Consider the following 17,453-nt stretch of genomic DNA (forward strand, 5'->3'; position numbering starts at 1 on the left):
TAGAAACAGCAGCAATCAGCGTGTGGAGGGCTGGAAACATGCGCTAGACTGTAGGGAACAACGATGGACAGCAAGGGCTGAGATGTCTTCCATGACCGGGGTGTGGGTAGCAAGCTGGTAACACATGAAACCTGCAAAAACGAGATTGTAAAAGAGTGGAGGTAGGATGGGTTGATCATTTATGAGCTCAAAAGGATTATTGGCAAGAGGGAGAAAGTGCTAAGAAACCATATTGTCATGGAATATCTTGTTAAGTGGAATGATTTGCCCATGGAAGAATCTTCTTGGCAACATGCGTCATATTTGGATCAATTTCCATGGTTACTTCATTGAGCAATGGACAACTTATTGTTATAAATTTTTATATTAAAAATAATTTTCCTATCAATGTAAAATTGTCTTTTAATGGTATTAATGGATAGAATATGAAGTATACTTCATTTGTGTACCTCATACGTGCCAATCTAACATTCCTATCTAAAGTTATGGGCCATTTTCTATAGCTACCCTATTCAAGATAGCTTTTTAGATTTAACTATTTGAACCTTTGATGATGCTTCTACAAGGCTATTTCAACATTGGACTCTCACTTCTTCATTTCTACCATCCGTTTACCAGTTCAATCTTTAAAGTTTTGAGGGCAAAACTTTTGGGTAGGGATGGATTTTAAATATACAAATTTCATACCCTTTTAGTTTGGTTAATTAGCTTATTTTAGGCTAAGCTATAAAAGGAGGGTGCCAATGTAACAAATCTTTGCACGTTTATTTGTAAACTTCTCCATGACGAGGATAAGTGCCTAAGGATGATAAAGTGAGTGTATGTGCCAATCATGTGTTGAATATGTGAGAGGCAAAAAAACGGTGGGCTTAGCAAGACAAGCAAAGTAAGCAAGCAAGGGTAGGGAAACTGCCTTGAGGAGAACTGCCATGTGTTATGCTACGAATATGGTGGATCTTAGAGTCGACCACTCCAAAAGACCGAAAAGGGATAAATGCGCACAGACACATGTTGATATGAACAGAATGCCAATGCATAGGGTAATGCAAAGGGAGATGCAAGATGTCATGCTCATGCAATATGCTATGCAACGGTGCCACTGGGACAGTGCCCTCACAGGGGAAGTATTCACTTGTCTAAGTGCCCTTTTACAATCAGGTCATCCTGATAGTGCGGATGAAGTTACAAATGCTCATAATACAATACAAAAGAATAAGTGAATGTAATGTCTAAAAAACTGTAAGCATCATCATTGTCACGATCAAGAGTAGGAGCCGCTCCCTCTCAAACTGGAAGGGAAATCAAGAGGGAAGCACCCTCTCCCCGTCAAGCTGAAGAAGTAGGGGAGGGTGTACCCAAGCTGATCCTGGGTAGCAGGTATTGAAGAACGGGCCGGTTGACCGCTTTGGTCAAGATATTTGCAAAATTATTTGATGAAGGCACACACTCTAGGTAAATAGTTCCTAGCTCGACTTGCTCTCTGGAAAAGTGGAAGTGGACTCCCACATGCCGTGTCTGTGGTGTGATGATTGGATTGCCCATAAGGGCAATGGCACTCTGGTTGTTGTAGTAGACAACTGTGGGAGAGTCACATGGAAAATGAAGCGCCGCTAGTAAACTCCTCAGATAGATGGCCTCGGTGGTGCCATCGAAGAGAGCCCAGTACTCAGCCTTGGCCGTGGAAGCCGCCACCGTCTCTTGCTTACGGCTGGACCAAGAAATGGGAGCCGTGCCCAAGAAAAAGAGGTAGCCGCCATGGGAACGCCGGGTGTCAGGATCTCCTATCCAATCAGAATCAGTGTTACCCCTACAAACATAAACCAGAACCATATGTCAAGCCATAAGAAAAAGTACACCGCAAATAACGCAACACACGAAGACATGCAATCCAATGTGACATCCTAGGTGCTGTGAAATACTGACTGAGTATGCTAAGTAAGTAAGCTAAATCTGGCCTAATGTGAATTAACCAAAGAAGTTTTCCTACAACAGAACGATTGGTGTGTGCATCGGAGGGCTGTCCTAGGGTATCCTTCGACAAGTGGACAATAGGATCAATAGGCGTGGCCATTGGCCGTATCTGATCCGAAGTGTACTGTTTCATAAGCTGAAGTGCGTACTTTTGCTGCGACACAAAAATACATCCTCTAGAACGAACTATCTCCATCTCCAAAAAATAAGACAACAAACCAAGGTCTGTCATTTCAAATGTAGCTTTAAGCTTACCTTAATTTCCGCTATGACAGCAGAATCTGAACCTGTGATGAGTAAGTCATCAACATACAGCAGGATATAGCTAACCCCCTCTGGAGTGGATCAAAAATATAAGTTCGGGTCATCAGGGGTAGAATGGTATCTATGAGTCTGTAAAAGCCCGGTGGCTGCTCCACATAGACTTCCTTTGTTACATTAATAAGGTAAATTACGGGAAACAGGCGTGAGGGACGACCGTCCGGGGGCCTTGGGCATCTGATCGGGGTTTAGGGGAGCCTAGAATGAAAGAGAGTCCAAGAATAGTAGGACTCACCAAGAGTTGACGGCTGGCAATCGGATCACGATGGGAGTTGCCAGCAACTATCTAGGCAAGGTTGGGAGGAGAAACGAGTCTCGTGCCTCTGTCTTCAAGTTTGACTCGTGAGACGTTCTCACTGAGTGAAGTCGAATCTAACTGAGCTTGTTTTCATTTCTGCCCATTGTATCATTGGTATCAGAGCAGGCGTCGGGTCCTCCTTCAGAGCCGTCGGGTCCTCCTTTAGAGCCATCGGGTCCTCCTTCAGAGCCGCCGGGTCCTGCTTCCGTTTGTTTTCTCGCGAAGTTCTTTTTCCGGCGCCCACACGTTATGCGTTATACGGATCTGGCGTGAAGACGATACCCGACACGTCACCCATCATCCGTCATATTGGCCGTAGTGAGTCATACGGCGTGAAGACGGTGCCCCACACGTCACACGTCACATGTCAAACTCGTCACCAGTTGGACGAAGCCAGTCGGACCAGTCTCATATGTAGCAGGCGTACAGCTGGTTCACATGACCATTGGGAAGAGGTGTATCTAGTCCCCTCCTTTCTATGTGTTCCTGCCAATGAGCCTTATTTCCAGTGTGACCGGCTCAGTTTGGGAAAGACAAATTATTCCTCACTCTTCGGGGTTATTATTAAAAGCCAGCAACAGTTGCCCTATCACTATAACCAGGGAAGTACTTTACTTTGTAGGCAAATTTCATATATTTGCTTTCCAATTCCAGTGTATTAATGGAAGAGAAAGGAAAAGAGGGAGTAATTGAGGGTTCTAGTTCTGGGGACCACCCTATGGTAGATCCCCATGAAATGGAGATACAAGAAGAACAGTGGGAAGAATTTTTTGCCACACGAGAACAATTTGATGATCTAACTGCTCGTGTGCAGGCACAGGGGGTTCAAATGGAATTTTTAACTCAAACACTCACTGAAATAAAATCTCAATTAACTTTATTATTAGAAAAGAATAAAAATAAGATAGAAACCTCGGATATCCCATCTTCATCGAAAGATTTGGATGTGACTATGCGAGATCCTAAGGAACCCCACCACAAGTTGAGGGATAATCCAGTTTTAAAAGATATGAAACCCCCTCAGTTTCACGGGGAGGAAAAAGATAGAAATAAAGACACTATCTTTAATTTTCTCCAAAAATGGAAAGATTTGCACAAACTTAAAAATACTCCACCACATCTCCAAGCGCTGGAGGCCAGTTTAACTTTGGGGCCAAAGGCGTATAAATGGTAGCGAACTTTAAAGGAGGCAAATAAAATACCTGAAACTTGGGCTCAATTTGAATCGGTCTTTTTGAAAGAATTCATTCCTGAAAATGAAATGGAAAGAAATTGGGAAGATTGGGATTCTGTCAGACAAAAGGGAAGACCCCTGCTGACATATCTGGAGGAATATCGTGAGATAATCCTCAAATTGGAAGGAATAGATGAATTTCAAAAGACAAGGGGATTTATTAGGGGACTAGATAAGGCCTGTAAAAAGGAAGTAAAAAGGAGTTCACGTAAGATGTTTGAAGAGGCAATTAAATTTGCATTAATCAATGAAGATAGTACGCGTCCAGGTACACTCACTAGTCTCACTGATACGGAGCCCAAGACTAAGCAATTGGAAACCTCAAAATTTGTAGGCAAATTTAAAAGGAAAATGCCATTTTTAAAGGGCAAGAAACAACCTTTTGAAAAGAAACAATATGTAAGGCCAAAGCTAAGTCCAGATGACTTTGATAAGGCCAAAAAAGAAAAGCTGTGTTTCAATTGCTTATCCCCTAATCATGCTGCCTGGAATTGCCCTCAAAGGAAAAAGGGGGAAGATAAAGGAAAGGATAAGGACAAGGGCAACCGGAAAAGAAAAACAAATCCATGTAGTGCAGACTCTAGAATTAAAGGGGCATGAAAAGTATAAATCTTTAGAGGTTTTGCACAAGGATGTACAACACAGGTGTTGTATGCCAACTTCTATGTAGCAGCCTACCTTTGGGCCACATGATTTAGTTAGAGTGCATGGATTGATAGCTGGAAAGAGGATTAGAGTCATGATTGATGACTCTGCTACCCACAATTTCATAAATTATGCACTTGTCAAAAAATTGAAACTTCCCCAACAAAAGAGTGGGCATCAATATGTTGTTCGTATGATGCAAGGTCAAGATAATAAAATATGGGATACAATGGTATCCAATTTGGAAATTGAGATCCAAGGATATAAAGATAAACTTGATTTCCAAATTATGAATATGGAAAGAGCCGATATTGCTTTAGGGAGGGAGTGTTCTATGCGACTTTGTGTTGATTATAGAGCACTTAATAAGATAACGGTGAATAATAAATTTCCTATGCCCAGAATGGAAGATCTTTTTGATCAATTACAAGGGGCAAAATTCTTCACAAAGATAGACTTAAGATCAGGCTATCACCAAGTAAGAATTAAGGCACGAGACTCGTTTCTCCTCCCAACCTTGCCTAGATAGTTACTGGCAATTCCCATTGTGATCCGATTGCTAGCCATCAACTCTTGGTGAGTCCTACTATTCTTGGACTCTCTTTCATTCTAGGCTCCCCTAAACCCCGTTCGGGTGCCCAAGGCCCCCGGACGGTCGTCCCTTGCGCCTGTTTCCCGTAATTTACCTTATTAATGTAACATTTCCTTCCCCTTAAGAATCGGTTTTGTCCTCGAAAACGATACTTGGAAGGTCTAACTGTAAATTGGGAAACCTTTTCCTTAAGGTACTTACTCGGAAGAGCTTTAATTGGGGGAGAGACCAAAATGAAAGTTTTCAAAAACTTAAGGTAGCTATTGCTACAGCTCCAGTACTATTAATTGTGGATCCCAATAAACCATTTGTGGTTAAAGCCGATGCCAGTGATAAGGCGATAGGCGCTGTCTTATTACAAGAAGGTCGACCAGTTGCTTTTGAAAGCAAAAAGTTAGACCGTGCAAAACAGAATTATTCTGTTTATGAGATGGAGCTGTATGCAATAGTACATGCAATGAAGAAATGGAGGCACTTTCTATACGATGCCAAACTTTTGATCTTGTCGGATCATGAAAGCATTAAGTGGCTTAATGACCAACCGGATCTACAAGGGCGTAAAGCCAGATGGGCCGAACTCCTCCAAGAGTTCGACTATGAGATAAGGTATAGAAAAGGAAAGTATAATATAGTAGCTGATGCACTTAGCAGAATGCCCATCATAAATGAATTGAGTTTTACTCAGTTCACTTTCAATTTGCTTGAATCCTTACAAGGGAAATGCCAGGTTGATCCGGCTTATTCCAACATATGGGAAGCAATAAAAAATGGGGATCCAATTGGAAGGGCCTCCACTGAGGAAGGAATATTTGAGGATGTTCAACAAGGAAATGGAGCATTGGGGGTTGCTCAAATGGGATTCAAGTGGAAGAATTTTACCATTGATAATGGTTATTTACTCTACAAGGATAGGGTATGTGTCCCGAAAGATAAAGAAATAAGGCGCCAGATACTCTTTGAGTGTCATGATACCCCTAGCGCGGGACATCCAGGAGTTAATAAGACTTATAGTCTTATTAAAAGGCAGTTCTATTGGCCTGGAATGAATAAGGACGTCCTTGACTATGTGGTCAAATGCAATAAATGTCAGGTTAATAAAGCTGAAAGATTAAAAATGGGAGGACTTCTCCATCCATTAGAGATTCCTTCGGGAAAATAGGGGAGTATCTCCATGGATTTTATTGTTGCATTACCCAGAACACAGAGGGGGCACGACTCTGTGTGGGTGATTGTGGATAGGTTAACCAAAATGGCTAGGTTTATTTCAACTTCAACTGATGTTAAAACACCAGAATTGGCTAGATTGTTCGTAGAGAACATATACCGATTGTATGGCCTTCTGGCAAATATAGTTTCTGATTGGGATAGAAAATTTGATAGTCAATTTTGGCTTGCGGTATTTAGGAAGTTGGATACTAAACTTAGCATGAGTACGGCGGTCCACCCGCAAACAGATGGGCAAACTGAAAGGGTTAATCAAATCCTTGAAGATATGCTCAGGGCATATGTAAGGAAGAGGCAAACTAATTGGAAAGAGTATCTACCGATAGCAGAGTTTGCATATAATAGTGCCAAGCACTCTTCCACTGGATATAGTCCATTTATGTTAATGTATGGGTTTCAGCCCAGAGCTCCCCATGCAGTAGGATTGCATAAGAAAAAGGTTCAGGCAACCAAGGATTTTTTGGAGGATATGAATAGTATGTTAAAATTTTCTCAAGAAAATATTAAGAAAGCTCAAAATCGAGCTAGAGCTTATGCAGATCCTCACTGAAGAGACATCTCCTTTGAAGAAGGAGAATTGGTCTATCTTAAAGTGTTTGAACAAACTAAAACCATGAAAACGGGACAATGTCCAAAGCTTTCACCCAGGTATTGTGGTCCTTTCACAATACTTAAAAAGGTGGGAGAACAGGCTTACAAGCTCCAACTACTTGCTGGTAGTAAAATACATCTAGTTTTTCATGTAAGCAAGCTAAGGAAGAAGCTAGGTGATTTGGATAATCTAATCTTAAATGATAACATTGAGGAGCTATTAGATGACCAATCTAATCCACATGAACCAGAAAGAATATTAAATGTTCGTAACAGATGAACAAGGAATACTATTTATCAAGAATGTTTGATCAAATGGAAAGATTGTTCAGAAGAAAGCTCAACATGGGAGCGAGTAAGTACCTTAAGGAAAAGGTTTCCCAATTTACAGTTAGACCTTCCAAGTATCGTTTTTGAGGACGAAACCGATTCTTAAGGGGAAGGAAATGTTACTTTAATAAGGTAAATTACGGGAAACAGGTGCGAGGGACGACCGTCCGAGGGCCTTGGGCACCTGAACGGGGTTTAGGGGAGCCTAGAATGAAAGAGAGTCCAAGAATAGTAGGACTCACCAAGAGTTGACGGCTGGCAATCGGATCACGATAGGAGTTACCAGCAACTATCTAGGCAAGGTTGGGAGGAGAAACGAGTCTCGTGCCTCTGTCTTCAAGTTCGACTCGTGAGATGTTCTCACTGAGTGAAGTCAAATCTAACTGAGCTTGTTTTCATTTCTGCCCATCGTATCATCCTTCTCCAAGTGTCCGTTCAAGAAGGCACTCTTGACATCCATCTGATGTAATGGCCAGCCGTGGTGAGCGGCGAGCGTGAGTAGCAACCGAAAGGAAGTCAACTGTGTAGTAGGGGCAAATGTCTCTTCATAATCAATGCCGTGCTTCTGTCGAAACCCTTGCACTACAAGGCGAGCCTTGTACTTGTTTAAAGTCCCATCAGCTTTTAGCTTTGTCCGAAAAATCCACTTTGTCCCGATGACTTTCTTGTGGCTCGGACGATCCACCAATGTCCAAGTCTCATTTTGATCAATACTCTCTAGCTCCCTTTCCATGGCCTCTCGCCATTGAGGGTGTTGAAGAGCCTCCTGCCAGGTATTCGGCTCAGAATGAGCTATGTAATCAGCTGTAAACAGCGATGCAAATGATGCCTGAGGAGCAAGCCGGGCAGATCTTCTAGGTTCCTCTGGAGTGGAATAGGCTTTACAGACATCTCGAGCTAGCTTCAGGTGTGGAGGGCCTTTAACCAGCTCACGGCGTGACAACTCATAAAGTGAGTCTTAACCATGATGCCCTAAGCGAAAATGCCAAAGACGCTCATTGTGCGTAGGCTCCCGAGATGTGGCTAAGGCCTGGAAGCTATGGAACATGGAGCCTTCGGCGGTCGGCTCGGTCAGAAAGTGTGTCATGTGGTATAGGCCATTATGCTGTGCCTCACCGCAAGCAATCACTAAAATAGTCAGAGAGTCAAGGACCTCGACTGTGGTCGCTGTAAAGAAAACTGCTCGTCCCAACCGGCAAAGCTGCTGAATAGATAACAAGTTCACCCCAAGCTGAGGGACATGCTATACATTGCCCAGTGAAGCCAGATCCGGACCCTTGTCAGTGGCAAAACTGACGCAACCTTGCGCTTGAATCTTGATCGAGGAGTTGTTTTCTACACGGACCCACCCGACTGTAGGGGCTCGGGTACGGAAAATGTCCTCTATAGGAGTCATGTGATGTGTAGCTCCATTGTCCACAATCCAAACTGGAGCTGAGGTGCTCGGCTGTGACGAGTGGGCCTCTACAGTAACCTTGTCGGGAGGCAACTCATAGATGTGGACGAGACTCGCATCTGATATCTCTATGGAGACGATATGGGCCTCTGCAGACCAGCCAGACAAGCCCTCTGAAGTTGAGAACATTGTTGACTGAGATGACTATGCGGTGTAGTGTGAGTCCGACCTTTAAACTGCCCCTTGCCATCACCTTGCCTCCCCTGCTGGGGGTTGTCTGACTAAGGGACGGGGGTCTGAGACTTAGGTTTTGGTGCTGTGTCTCGTGCCTTTGATCAACACTCGTTGTCAAAATGGCCAACCTTTTGACAATGTTGACAATACCTATTCTTTTTAGGTACATTCTGCCACCCAGGTTTGAGTTGTGACTGGGAGTTTCCTTGAGAATCCCTAGATTGATTTAGCTTTTGAGTTTGATTTTGATTTTGAGTGGAGGTTTGGTTTGGTTTGCCCTTCCCTTGTTGCCCTTTCTGAGAATGAGCAAGAAGAGCCTCCTCTGAAGAGGAATTCATATGAAACTGATCGAACAACCGTGCGTAACACAATAGTTGACACTCAAATTCATAGAATGTAGGCATGGTAGACTTTGAAACTATTCCTTCCACAAAATTGAAGTATTTCTTGGGGAGTTTATTTAGGAACAATGTGACCTGATCGTCAGAGGACTTGGGAGTCCCCGTAGTGGAGAATCCAGCGAGGAGACGCCGATACTCAGCCATCTTGACTTTCAAGTCATCCCAATCAGTGATTTTGAGAAGTTGAAGCTCATGGTCAAGATTAATACGACGGGTCCTATCTCGAGCCGCATAGCGGTCAGTCAAGTGTGCCCATCGCTCTGACGCTAAGTCAAAATGCTGAAACTGAGAATGAAACTCTGGCAATAAGCCCTGCATCAACTTGACAATAGCGGAGGCGTTCCTAGCCTTCCATGAGCAGACGACCTCGTATGGAACAAATGCGGGATCGGGTTGGGGTTCCAACCGCTGCACTAGATCCCATAGGTTCCATGAATCAAGGACATGTCTCATCAAGTTTGACCAAGTAGTAAAGTTTAACCTGTTAAAACGAGTCTTGTCATTAAATGCATTCTTGGCAGAAGATGAGCTAGAATTGTGAGGTGTCGGGTGGGTGGAGTAAGATGATGGTGGGAAAGATGGTGGAGGTGAGTGTGTCTGATAAGAGTAAGAAGGAGGGGGAAGAGGTGGGTAGGCAGAAGTAGGCTGTGAGTGTCCAATGAGTGCTGATTGATGCAGAGGCACTGGAACATGAATGTGTCCATAAGGTGCCGGTGTAGGTGGAGGCACTGGGACACAGTAACCTTGTCCAAAGTAAAAGGCTGGGACACAGCATTATGACCAGAAGGTCCACTAGGCAATGCCATGGAGGAACGGAAAAGAAGGAAGGATAGAAGAAGAGTTACCTGGCTTTTTCTTATAATCCCCGCGACGTGTGTTAACATACAAGAATTGGTTCTCTAGAGGACCTTTTCCGTAGTCAACAGACTGGACTCTTTCTTCCACATGATCTCTATTAGTATATTGCAAAACAAAAGAGATAAAAGAAGAAGGCACAAAAGACAAATCAAAAGTACCTTGCACCGGAGAGGACGGAAGAGTTTGAAAAATGGAACATACTCCGGATCTTGCTCTCCAAGAGGGGGGCCCATCCCTGATGGAGGTCTCGACGGCCCTGCAACATCATCACACTTATGTGCAACATCTGAAGAGTGAAATCCATGCATACCTTCATTTAGAAGCTTTTCTTGAAGGGCAATCCTTCGGTCGAGCTCCTCAATCTTCTTTTGTTGATAGACTATGATCAGATTATATTCCTCAGATTTCAGCTTGCCTATCTTTTCTTCCACGTACTCAGATGTTTCTCCCACCATGTCGGAACTTTGTGGAGCAAGCTGATCGGCCCACTCTCGCTCGGTTCTCGGAATAGGCTGATCTGGAGACTGAATCGGTGTTGATGTGTTCGAAGTCATTTGAACCTACTGTTGTTCTTGCTTCTTGCGAAGAGCTTTCAGATCAAAGGCCTAGGTTTCTCAGAGAGTATCAGGCTCTGATACCATGTAAAGAAAAATACCCTAACATAGAAACATAAACAGAAACCGTACGACAAAGCACAGACTGATAAAAAGAACACAATTAGGGTTAGGGTTAGAGTAACTCAGAGACAATGAACACAGTGAATAAATGAAATGATATGACTACTAATAATACGATGCTCATGCAGCTAACACACTATGCAGTGAATGAATACTGAACCTCGAACTCTTGTATCTCTAGGATCAGGGCAGGGGTAATGAGCTAGAGAGTGTGTCGTACTCCAAACGGATCCTGAATTGCAGCAAGGCAGCCTCCGGATGTCGAACACCAGCAAACGCAGCAGTGAGAAGCTGGATCTAATGCAGACAACAGTGAGGAGAGAGAAAGACTAAAAACGGAGCCTACAGGAGAGGAAGACTGAAAATGTAGGCAGGACAACCTGCAAGAGAGAGAAAGACTAAAAACGGAGCCTGTAGGAGAGAGAAAGACGGAAAACGCAGGCAGGACAGCCTGCAGGAGAGAGAAAGACTGCAACGACTGCAGACAGGAGAGAGAAAACTGTCAGGGCGGCAGTTGGAGCTTGCAAACGCAGCAGTTTGCTGGCGTGGCAGGCTGTACGACAGCAGTGCAGATGAACAACAGTCAGTCGCCAGGCAGAAACAACAGCAATCAGCGTGTGGACGGCTGGAAACATGCGCTAGACTATAGGGAACAGTGATGGACAGCAAGGGCTGAGATGTCTTCCATGACCGAGGTGTGGGCAGCAAGCTGGTAACACCTGAAACCTGCAAAAACAAGATTGTAAAAGAGTGGAGGGCTGGCTGCCAATTTATAGAAAATTAGGGTTCTAGATCCTCTCCCACTTAACTTTCTCGATCTGCTCCCCGTATTAGGGTTTTGGCTAAAATAAACCTAAAATAAGCATGTTTTGGGGCTGTTTAAGTGGCTAAGTGCATTTCTTAGCACAACAACAGGGGTTGTAAGATGTTTGTTGTTGACCACATAATTGATTGCGAGAAGATTTTGATTCAGTTAGAAAAATTGTATCTCACTCTGTAAGGTGCAAAATCTATCTTTGGTGTTGAGGAGGTGCTAATTGTAGGGCATATATTGTCAGAGTGAAGCAATGTGGAAGCGAATGACCGTGACAAAGAGTGAAGAGAGAGAGAGAGAAAGAGACCGTGAAACGCAGAAAATCTGCAGTGAAGAATGCTGTATAAGGATGCAGAATTATACATGGGTGTAGAGAAATATGTGTGTATGTCTGCACCTCAAGGACCTCGATCTTCATCAGCCCCGAGTGTAGTCTCTGTCACCAGCAGGCTGAAATCTGTCCGATACAAGTGTAGAAGTCTGTTGGAAGCTCAGCCTTATAAAGGCTGAAAAGAATGCCTCGAAAATGTCCCGAAATAACCAAGTCGGCTGTAGTATGGACAGTCTGTCGACTATTGCCATGTGGCACTGTTGATGTGGCATGAGATGACTCTAACACCCCCTCTTTGATCTTGGACAAGGCAGCAGACGGAGGGATCTGGAATGTCGATGAAGTAAAGCCTGGGGAAGTGCCTTCGTAAACAAATCTGCAAGATTGTCTTCAGTCTTATAGTACTCAACATCAATGGTTGCATCTAGAAGCTTCTCCCTGATGAAGTGATATTGAATCTCTATGTGCTTTGTCCGGGCATGGAATACGGGATTTTGTGCCAAGGCAATGCAACTCTCATTGTCGCACCGCAAAATAGTAGGACGAGTTTGGGGGTAGCTAAGCTCCTCCAATAACCGCTGAAGCCACACACTCTCATACGTGGTAGAAGATGCAGCTCGATACTCTGCCTTAGTTGAAGATAGGGCTACCGTGGAGGCTGCTTCTTGCTACTCCAAGAGATAGCACTAGCATCCAAGCTAAAACAATAACCTGTAGTAGACCGTCTTTGATCCACATCACTAGCCCAATTTGAATCACTCCAACTTGTAAGAACAAGATCAGAAGCACCTGTATCTGCTGGATAGAAAATCCCGAGGTCCGAGGTTCCCCTCAGAAACCGAAGTATCCTCTGAGCAGCTTGCCAATGCACCCGTTGAGAGGCACTCATGAACCCGGCCAAGAGACCTACAACAAAATATAGATCAACCCATGTGTTGAGGAGCCAAATCAATGATCCAATTTGCTGACGGTAGCGGGTAGCATCTGCCAAAGGAGAATCTGTGTGTGAAGTGGCCTTCCAGTTCGGATCCATAGGAGTAGAAATGGACCGACAATCCTCCATCTCAAAAGTCACTAAGAGCTCTTGTACATATCACTGTTGAGAGATGAAAATCCCCCTCTGAGACTGATAAATCTCATGGCCCAAAAAGAAATGGAGAAGTCCTAAATCTGTCATCTCGAACTTTTGATGTAGGGCTGTCTTCATCTCGTCGACCTTTTGGGTATGATCACTTGCAATAATCAAGTCATCAACATACAAAACAAACAACACACGACCACCCTCAGCAGTTGTTGGGAATAAAGGGCCATCGTGCCTTTTATATGTGCATAGGTGTGAACACACCCTTAGCACATTTGTACTTTCATATATATCTATCTAAAACCTAAAGAGGTACACTAGTCTTTGTATTGAACATAAAAGGTGTCGTGCTCACTCTCCTTTCTACTGCTCTCTTCTCTCTGTGTGTGTGTTATCTGTCGCGTTTACACTCAGCTCCGTCAGGCTCTATCAAACTGGTATCAGAGTTTAAGGTTCTGCGCAGGCAATCCCAACGCTTCCAAGTCCACACACGTCAGCAAGTAGCTGACGGGTGCTAGGCACCACGGTCGGGGGACCAGGCAGGCTACAACGGACCAGTGGGGCACTGATGCATCGCATAGCTGACGAGCTGTGCGTGACGAGGCAGCTGTGAGTGACGGAGCAGCAGTTGTGACAAGGTAGTCAGGTGACAGGGCAGGTGTAGCAGTCGGGCGACAAGGCAGGCGCAAACGTAGGCGCAATGTGATGGGGAAAGAGCGGCGGATAGAGGGGTCTATAGGCGCACGACGAGACAGGCGACCGGCCATGTCACGTGACTGATGTGACAGGCCAGCGGGTCAACGAACCCCACGTTAGGTGTTTAAAAAAAAAAAACAAAAAATTTCCCCAAATTTTTTCTTTTATCCCCTTCCCTTTGACGGCATTCACGCTTGGAAGCACAGTTTCCAGATTTGTGCAAATGTAGCTTGGAAAAATTGGGGCTTTTCTCGGATTTGGGGACTTTAATGTAGAAATGGACAATCTGACTCAGAAATTGCAAAATCGGTGCACATTTGCCTGGGAATTTTGGGGCTTATCACATTTTAGTGAAATTTTTGCAATTTCACTGAAATTTGTGCACACTGGACCCGAGAAATTTGGGGATCTGTCCAGATTTGATGTGAGCAAGACGCAACAGTGATATCTGTCTCAGAAATTGCAGTAATTTGTGACATTTTGCCTCCGACATTTGGGCTTTTCATGTATATGCAAGAATTGGGCTGAAATTCACCCAATTTCTCGACATTGATGCACATTGGACCCCATGTACGTGCCCCAAGTATAAATACATTTTATTCTTTGTACTCTCTCAATCAATCACTCTCACTCTCACTCTCACTCACAATCACACACACACACTCTCTCTTTCTCTCTCAATCACTCTCACTCACCTGCTCACTCCTCTAGCTGTTAACATCTCCAACAATTGCCACTTCTAGCTCTTTAGGAGTTACTATTGCTGCTCCTCCTACTATTGATTAGGTACGTGGGGATATGCATGATGGTCAAGCCTCAAGCACACTCTTTGATCGCTCTTTCGATCAATAGACTCATTATTTTGCACATCTGCTCGTGTCAGACTGTGAAGAATGCTTGAGATAAACTTGCATTTTTTAATCAGATCAGGAATGAGGCATGTGTTGCTTATCAAAGGAAACAATTAGACTCCTATATGATCACACGAATCACCCCAAATTGAGCCACCAAGATGCTCACAACAATGTGAGGTGCTTTCTGTGAGACTCTAGAGGGTTGGTTGATACGAGTGTCAAGAGACTTCCCAATGCATGACTCTCTTGGGAAACCCTTAAAGCACTTTCACAAGTAGTTCACATAGGTTTGACAATTATCTAAAAAAACGAAATGATCACATACTGTCACGACTTAATTAATCGTTTGGGAGTCTATCAGTTGAACTTTTCGAATATGTACACAAGGAGAGGCTTTGTTAAGTTGTCCTTTTCTGTGCACTCTCCTTATATCCATTTAGTTTGTTGTAGAGGTTTTTGGTCCAATGGTGATTAAGTTTGCTAATTAGGTTTAAGGTGGTAGGAGTTTAACAAGTTAATGGGAGCTAGATTGCAAATATGCAATAAAGCAAATAGTGGACTGTTTTGGGGATGAATAGCTTTTACCTCTGCATAAATCAGACCTTCTTTATGTTTGGGTGTCGGTGAGTTCATGGCTCTCAATTTTGGATCAATGATTTGCAACATTGGTGTAATCATGACCATCTGTTTCAATGTTTATCTGGGCCGGATGAACTGATGTCATAAATCAGAGATTGTAATGGGAATTGATGATCCCTGATGGACTGCTCTTCTTGGTTGGCAAGTTATGCCTGCACCTGGTTTCATGTTGTGCCTATTGTAACCTTGTTAGGTGATGGGGGAGTGGTCTTCTCAATTATGATGCCACTTGGCATCAGACAATGCAGTGGTCTGTGTGCCTTGTGTAGACTGCAGTTTGCTGTTACAGCAGGCTCAAGTTGTATGAAGTTGTTGACTTAAAGTATCACTCAAGCTTTGACCTGGGGAACCTCTTGGCATCTTGTTAAACACTGCCTCAACCAAGGTATTGTATGAGACTGATTGTACTGTGGTTCGGTAAGCTCAAGTAACTTGAGTGGCCCCAATGTGAGTTGGATGTGATGGATGCAGTTAGTGTGCTGATGAAAGTACATGCTGCCAATTTATGCACAAATCTATTCAATTGGTTCCTTCTCAGGGTACAACCAATTTCAGTTTGTGTTGTTATACAAAGGTTTTGAATTAGCTGATGAATAACACAATCTATAATTATGCTACTTGCCCATTTAAACACTTGAAAAGCAAGCCTATCTGGTCACTCCTGTAGCCTCTAGTAAGTTGTTTTTCAACATTTATTTGTGCAAACATTCTCTATATCTACAGCTAGTCCTTGCAGAATCTTTTAGCCTGCAATGATGGTGCCACAGTTTGGATCTGAAATTTCTGTTGTGGTATTTGATTGTTTCTTAATGAAGTGATAGCAATTTATGACTGTTGTTTGTCTATGTCCATTTTTCTTAAGACTTATATTTCATGAACTTTCTTGAGACTGGCAGATCTTAGAACCTCATCATAAGGGAATTGACGACAGTTTCAGTGATGCACGCTTACTGGCAAAAGTGTCACTTTTACCTGAGAGAGTGCGTGTTGCAGCTGGAAGGTTGCCAGTGGCTATGGCTACAGGTTCAATTCAGCGCACATATAGGGAAGGTGATCCTAATAAGCAGGTGTTGGTGGTTGTGACTGCTGGATGGAATATCATTTGCTATGACCATAATTTGAAGAAGCTATGGGAAGCTGACTTACAGGTAATGTGCTTGTTATTGAAGTTCTGTTGCGGGGCTCTGGGATGGGAATTCCTTGTTGTTTTATGTTCTTTGTGAGGGGAATGAGGTGTGGAATGGAGTATTCCATAAGCATGGGTAGGCTGAGATTCAATTACACAGTTGAGTTAACACTCAAGTACATGTGTAAGTGCACAATCAACCTAGAATGCTGTCTTTCTGATGAGGTCCAGATGAGGCGTTGAAGAGTAGATTTTAATTTTCTTATTGTTGTCATATGCTTATGAATAAGGTGCATGGTTTCCATTGTCTTATTTTCCAAATGCAGCCGTTTCGTAACATTAATTCGATCCAAGTTACTCTTTCCAGGAGGATTTTCCAACTTTGGCTCGCCATAAGGAGGTTTCCATTCTCATCAGCAATTACACATTGAAGCATGGGGATACAGGACTTATCATTGTAGGAGGAAGCATGGAAGTTCAGCCACATGTATTTTTCTTAACTTCACACAGGATGTGATGAATACTTGTTGAAGAAGTCTTTTTTGTTTAGGACCATGAACTATAAGGATTCAGGGTTGGCTGTTAACCAAGGGATCAACTCCTTAAAGCTGTAATTTAGTTATTTAACATGTTTACTTGAGGTTCTCTGCAGATGTGGCTTGCAATGCATGTGTGATTATGTAGTCCTAGAATCTGGATGGTTGCAGAGTGATTGTTAAATCTACAAATTTTCTCAGAGTTCTGATGGAAAACTAAGCTGAATATTTTAATAAATTCTCTTGTTACAGTCATATTTGGATCCCTTTGAAGAGGAGCTAGTAGCTGAGCGTGAGGCTGAACGCCATCGCCATTCAGCTGATGAGAAAGAGGTTCGTACCCTCTGCTAGTTGCGTATTTGAGAAGTCACTTTGACCTGCTTGCTATCTATACATGTACGAGGAGAAGTTAATAATTGGTTGGCATGAATTGATTGTTGTTATGTTTGTTCAGAATTCAATTGATCTTTAAAGAAGAGCTGGTATTTGCTGCCGCAGAGAAGTGAAACAATGAAACTATTAAGGTCATATTTCATAAAAATCTAACTAAAAAAGGCAACAAATTCGTGTCTTAGATCTAGAATAAATGTAGAGCTCCTTTATT

General features: G+C 43.2%; 1 protein-coding gene across 1 annotated transcript in view; it reads left to right on the plus strand.

The window, feature by feature from the left end:
- LOC148030661 (FG-GAP repeat-containing protein) overlaps positions 1–17,453 on the plus strand; it is a 103,547-nt gene that overhangs the window by 37,322 nt on the left and 48,772 nt on the right. The window contains exons 3-5 of the mRNA XM_087687018.1: positions 16,084–16,335; positions 16,681–16,800; positions 17,102–17,182. Of these exons, the coding sequence (XP_087543144.1) occupies positions 16,084–16,335; positions 16,681–16,800; positions 17,102–17,182 (453 nt within the window). The remainder of the gene's footprint in view (positions 1–16,083; positions 16,336–16,680; positions 16,801–17,101; positions 17,183–17,453) is intronic.

Source organism: Lygodium microphyllum, chromosome 10 (genome assembly GCF_053477565.2).
Source record: "Lygodium microphyllum isolate KBCC chromosome 10, Lygodium_microphyllum_v1.1.10, whole genome shotgun sequence".
Taxonomy (NCBI): Eukaryota; Viridiplantae; Streptophyta; class Polypodiopsida; order Schizaeales; family Lygodiaceae; genus Lygodium; species Lygodium microphyllum.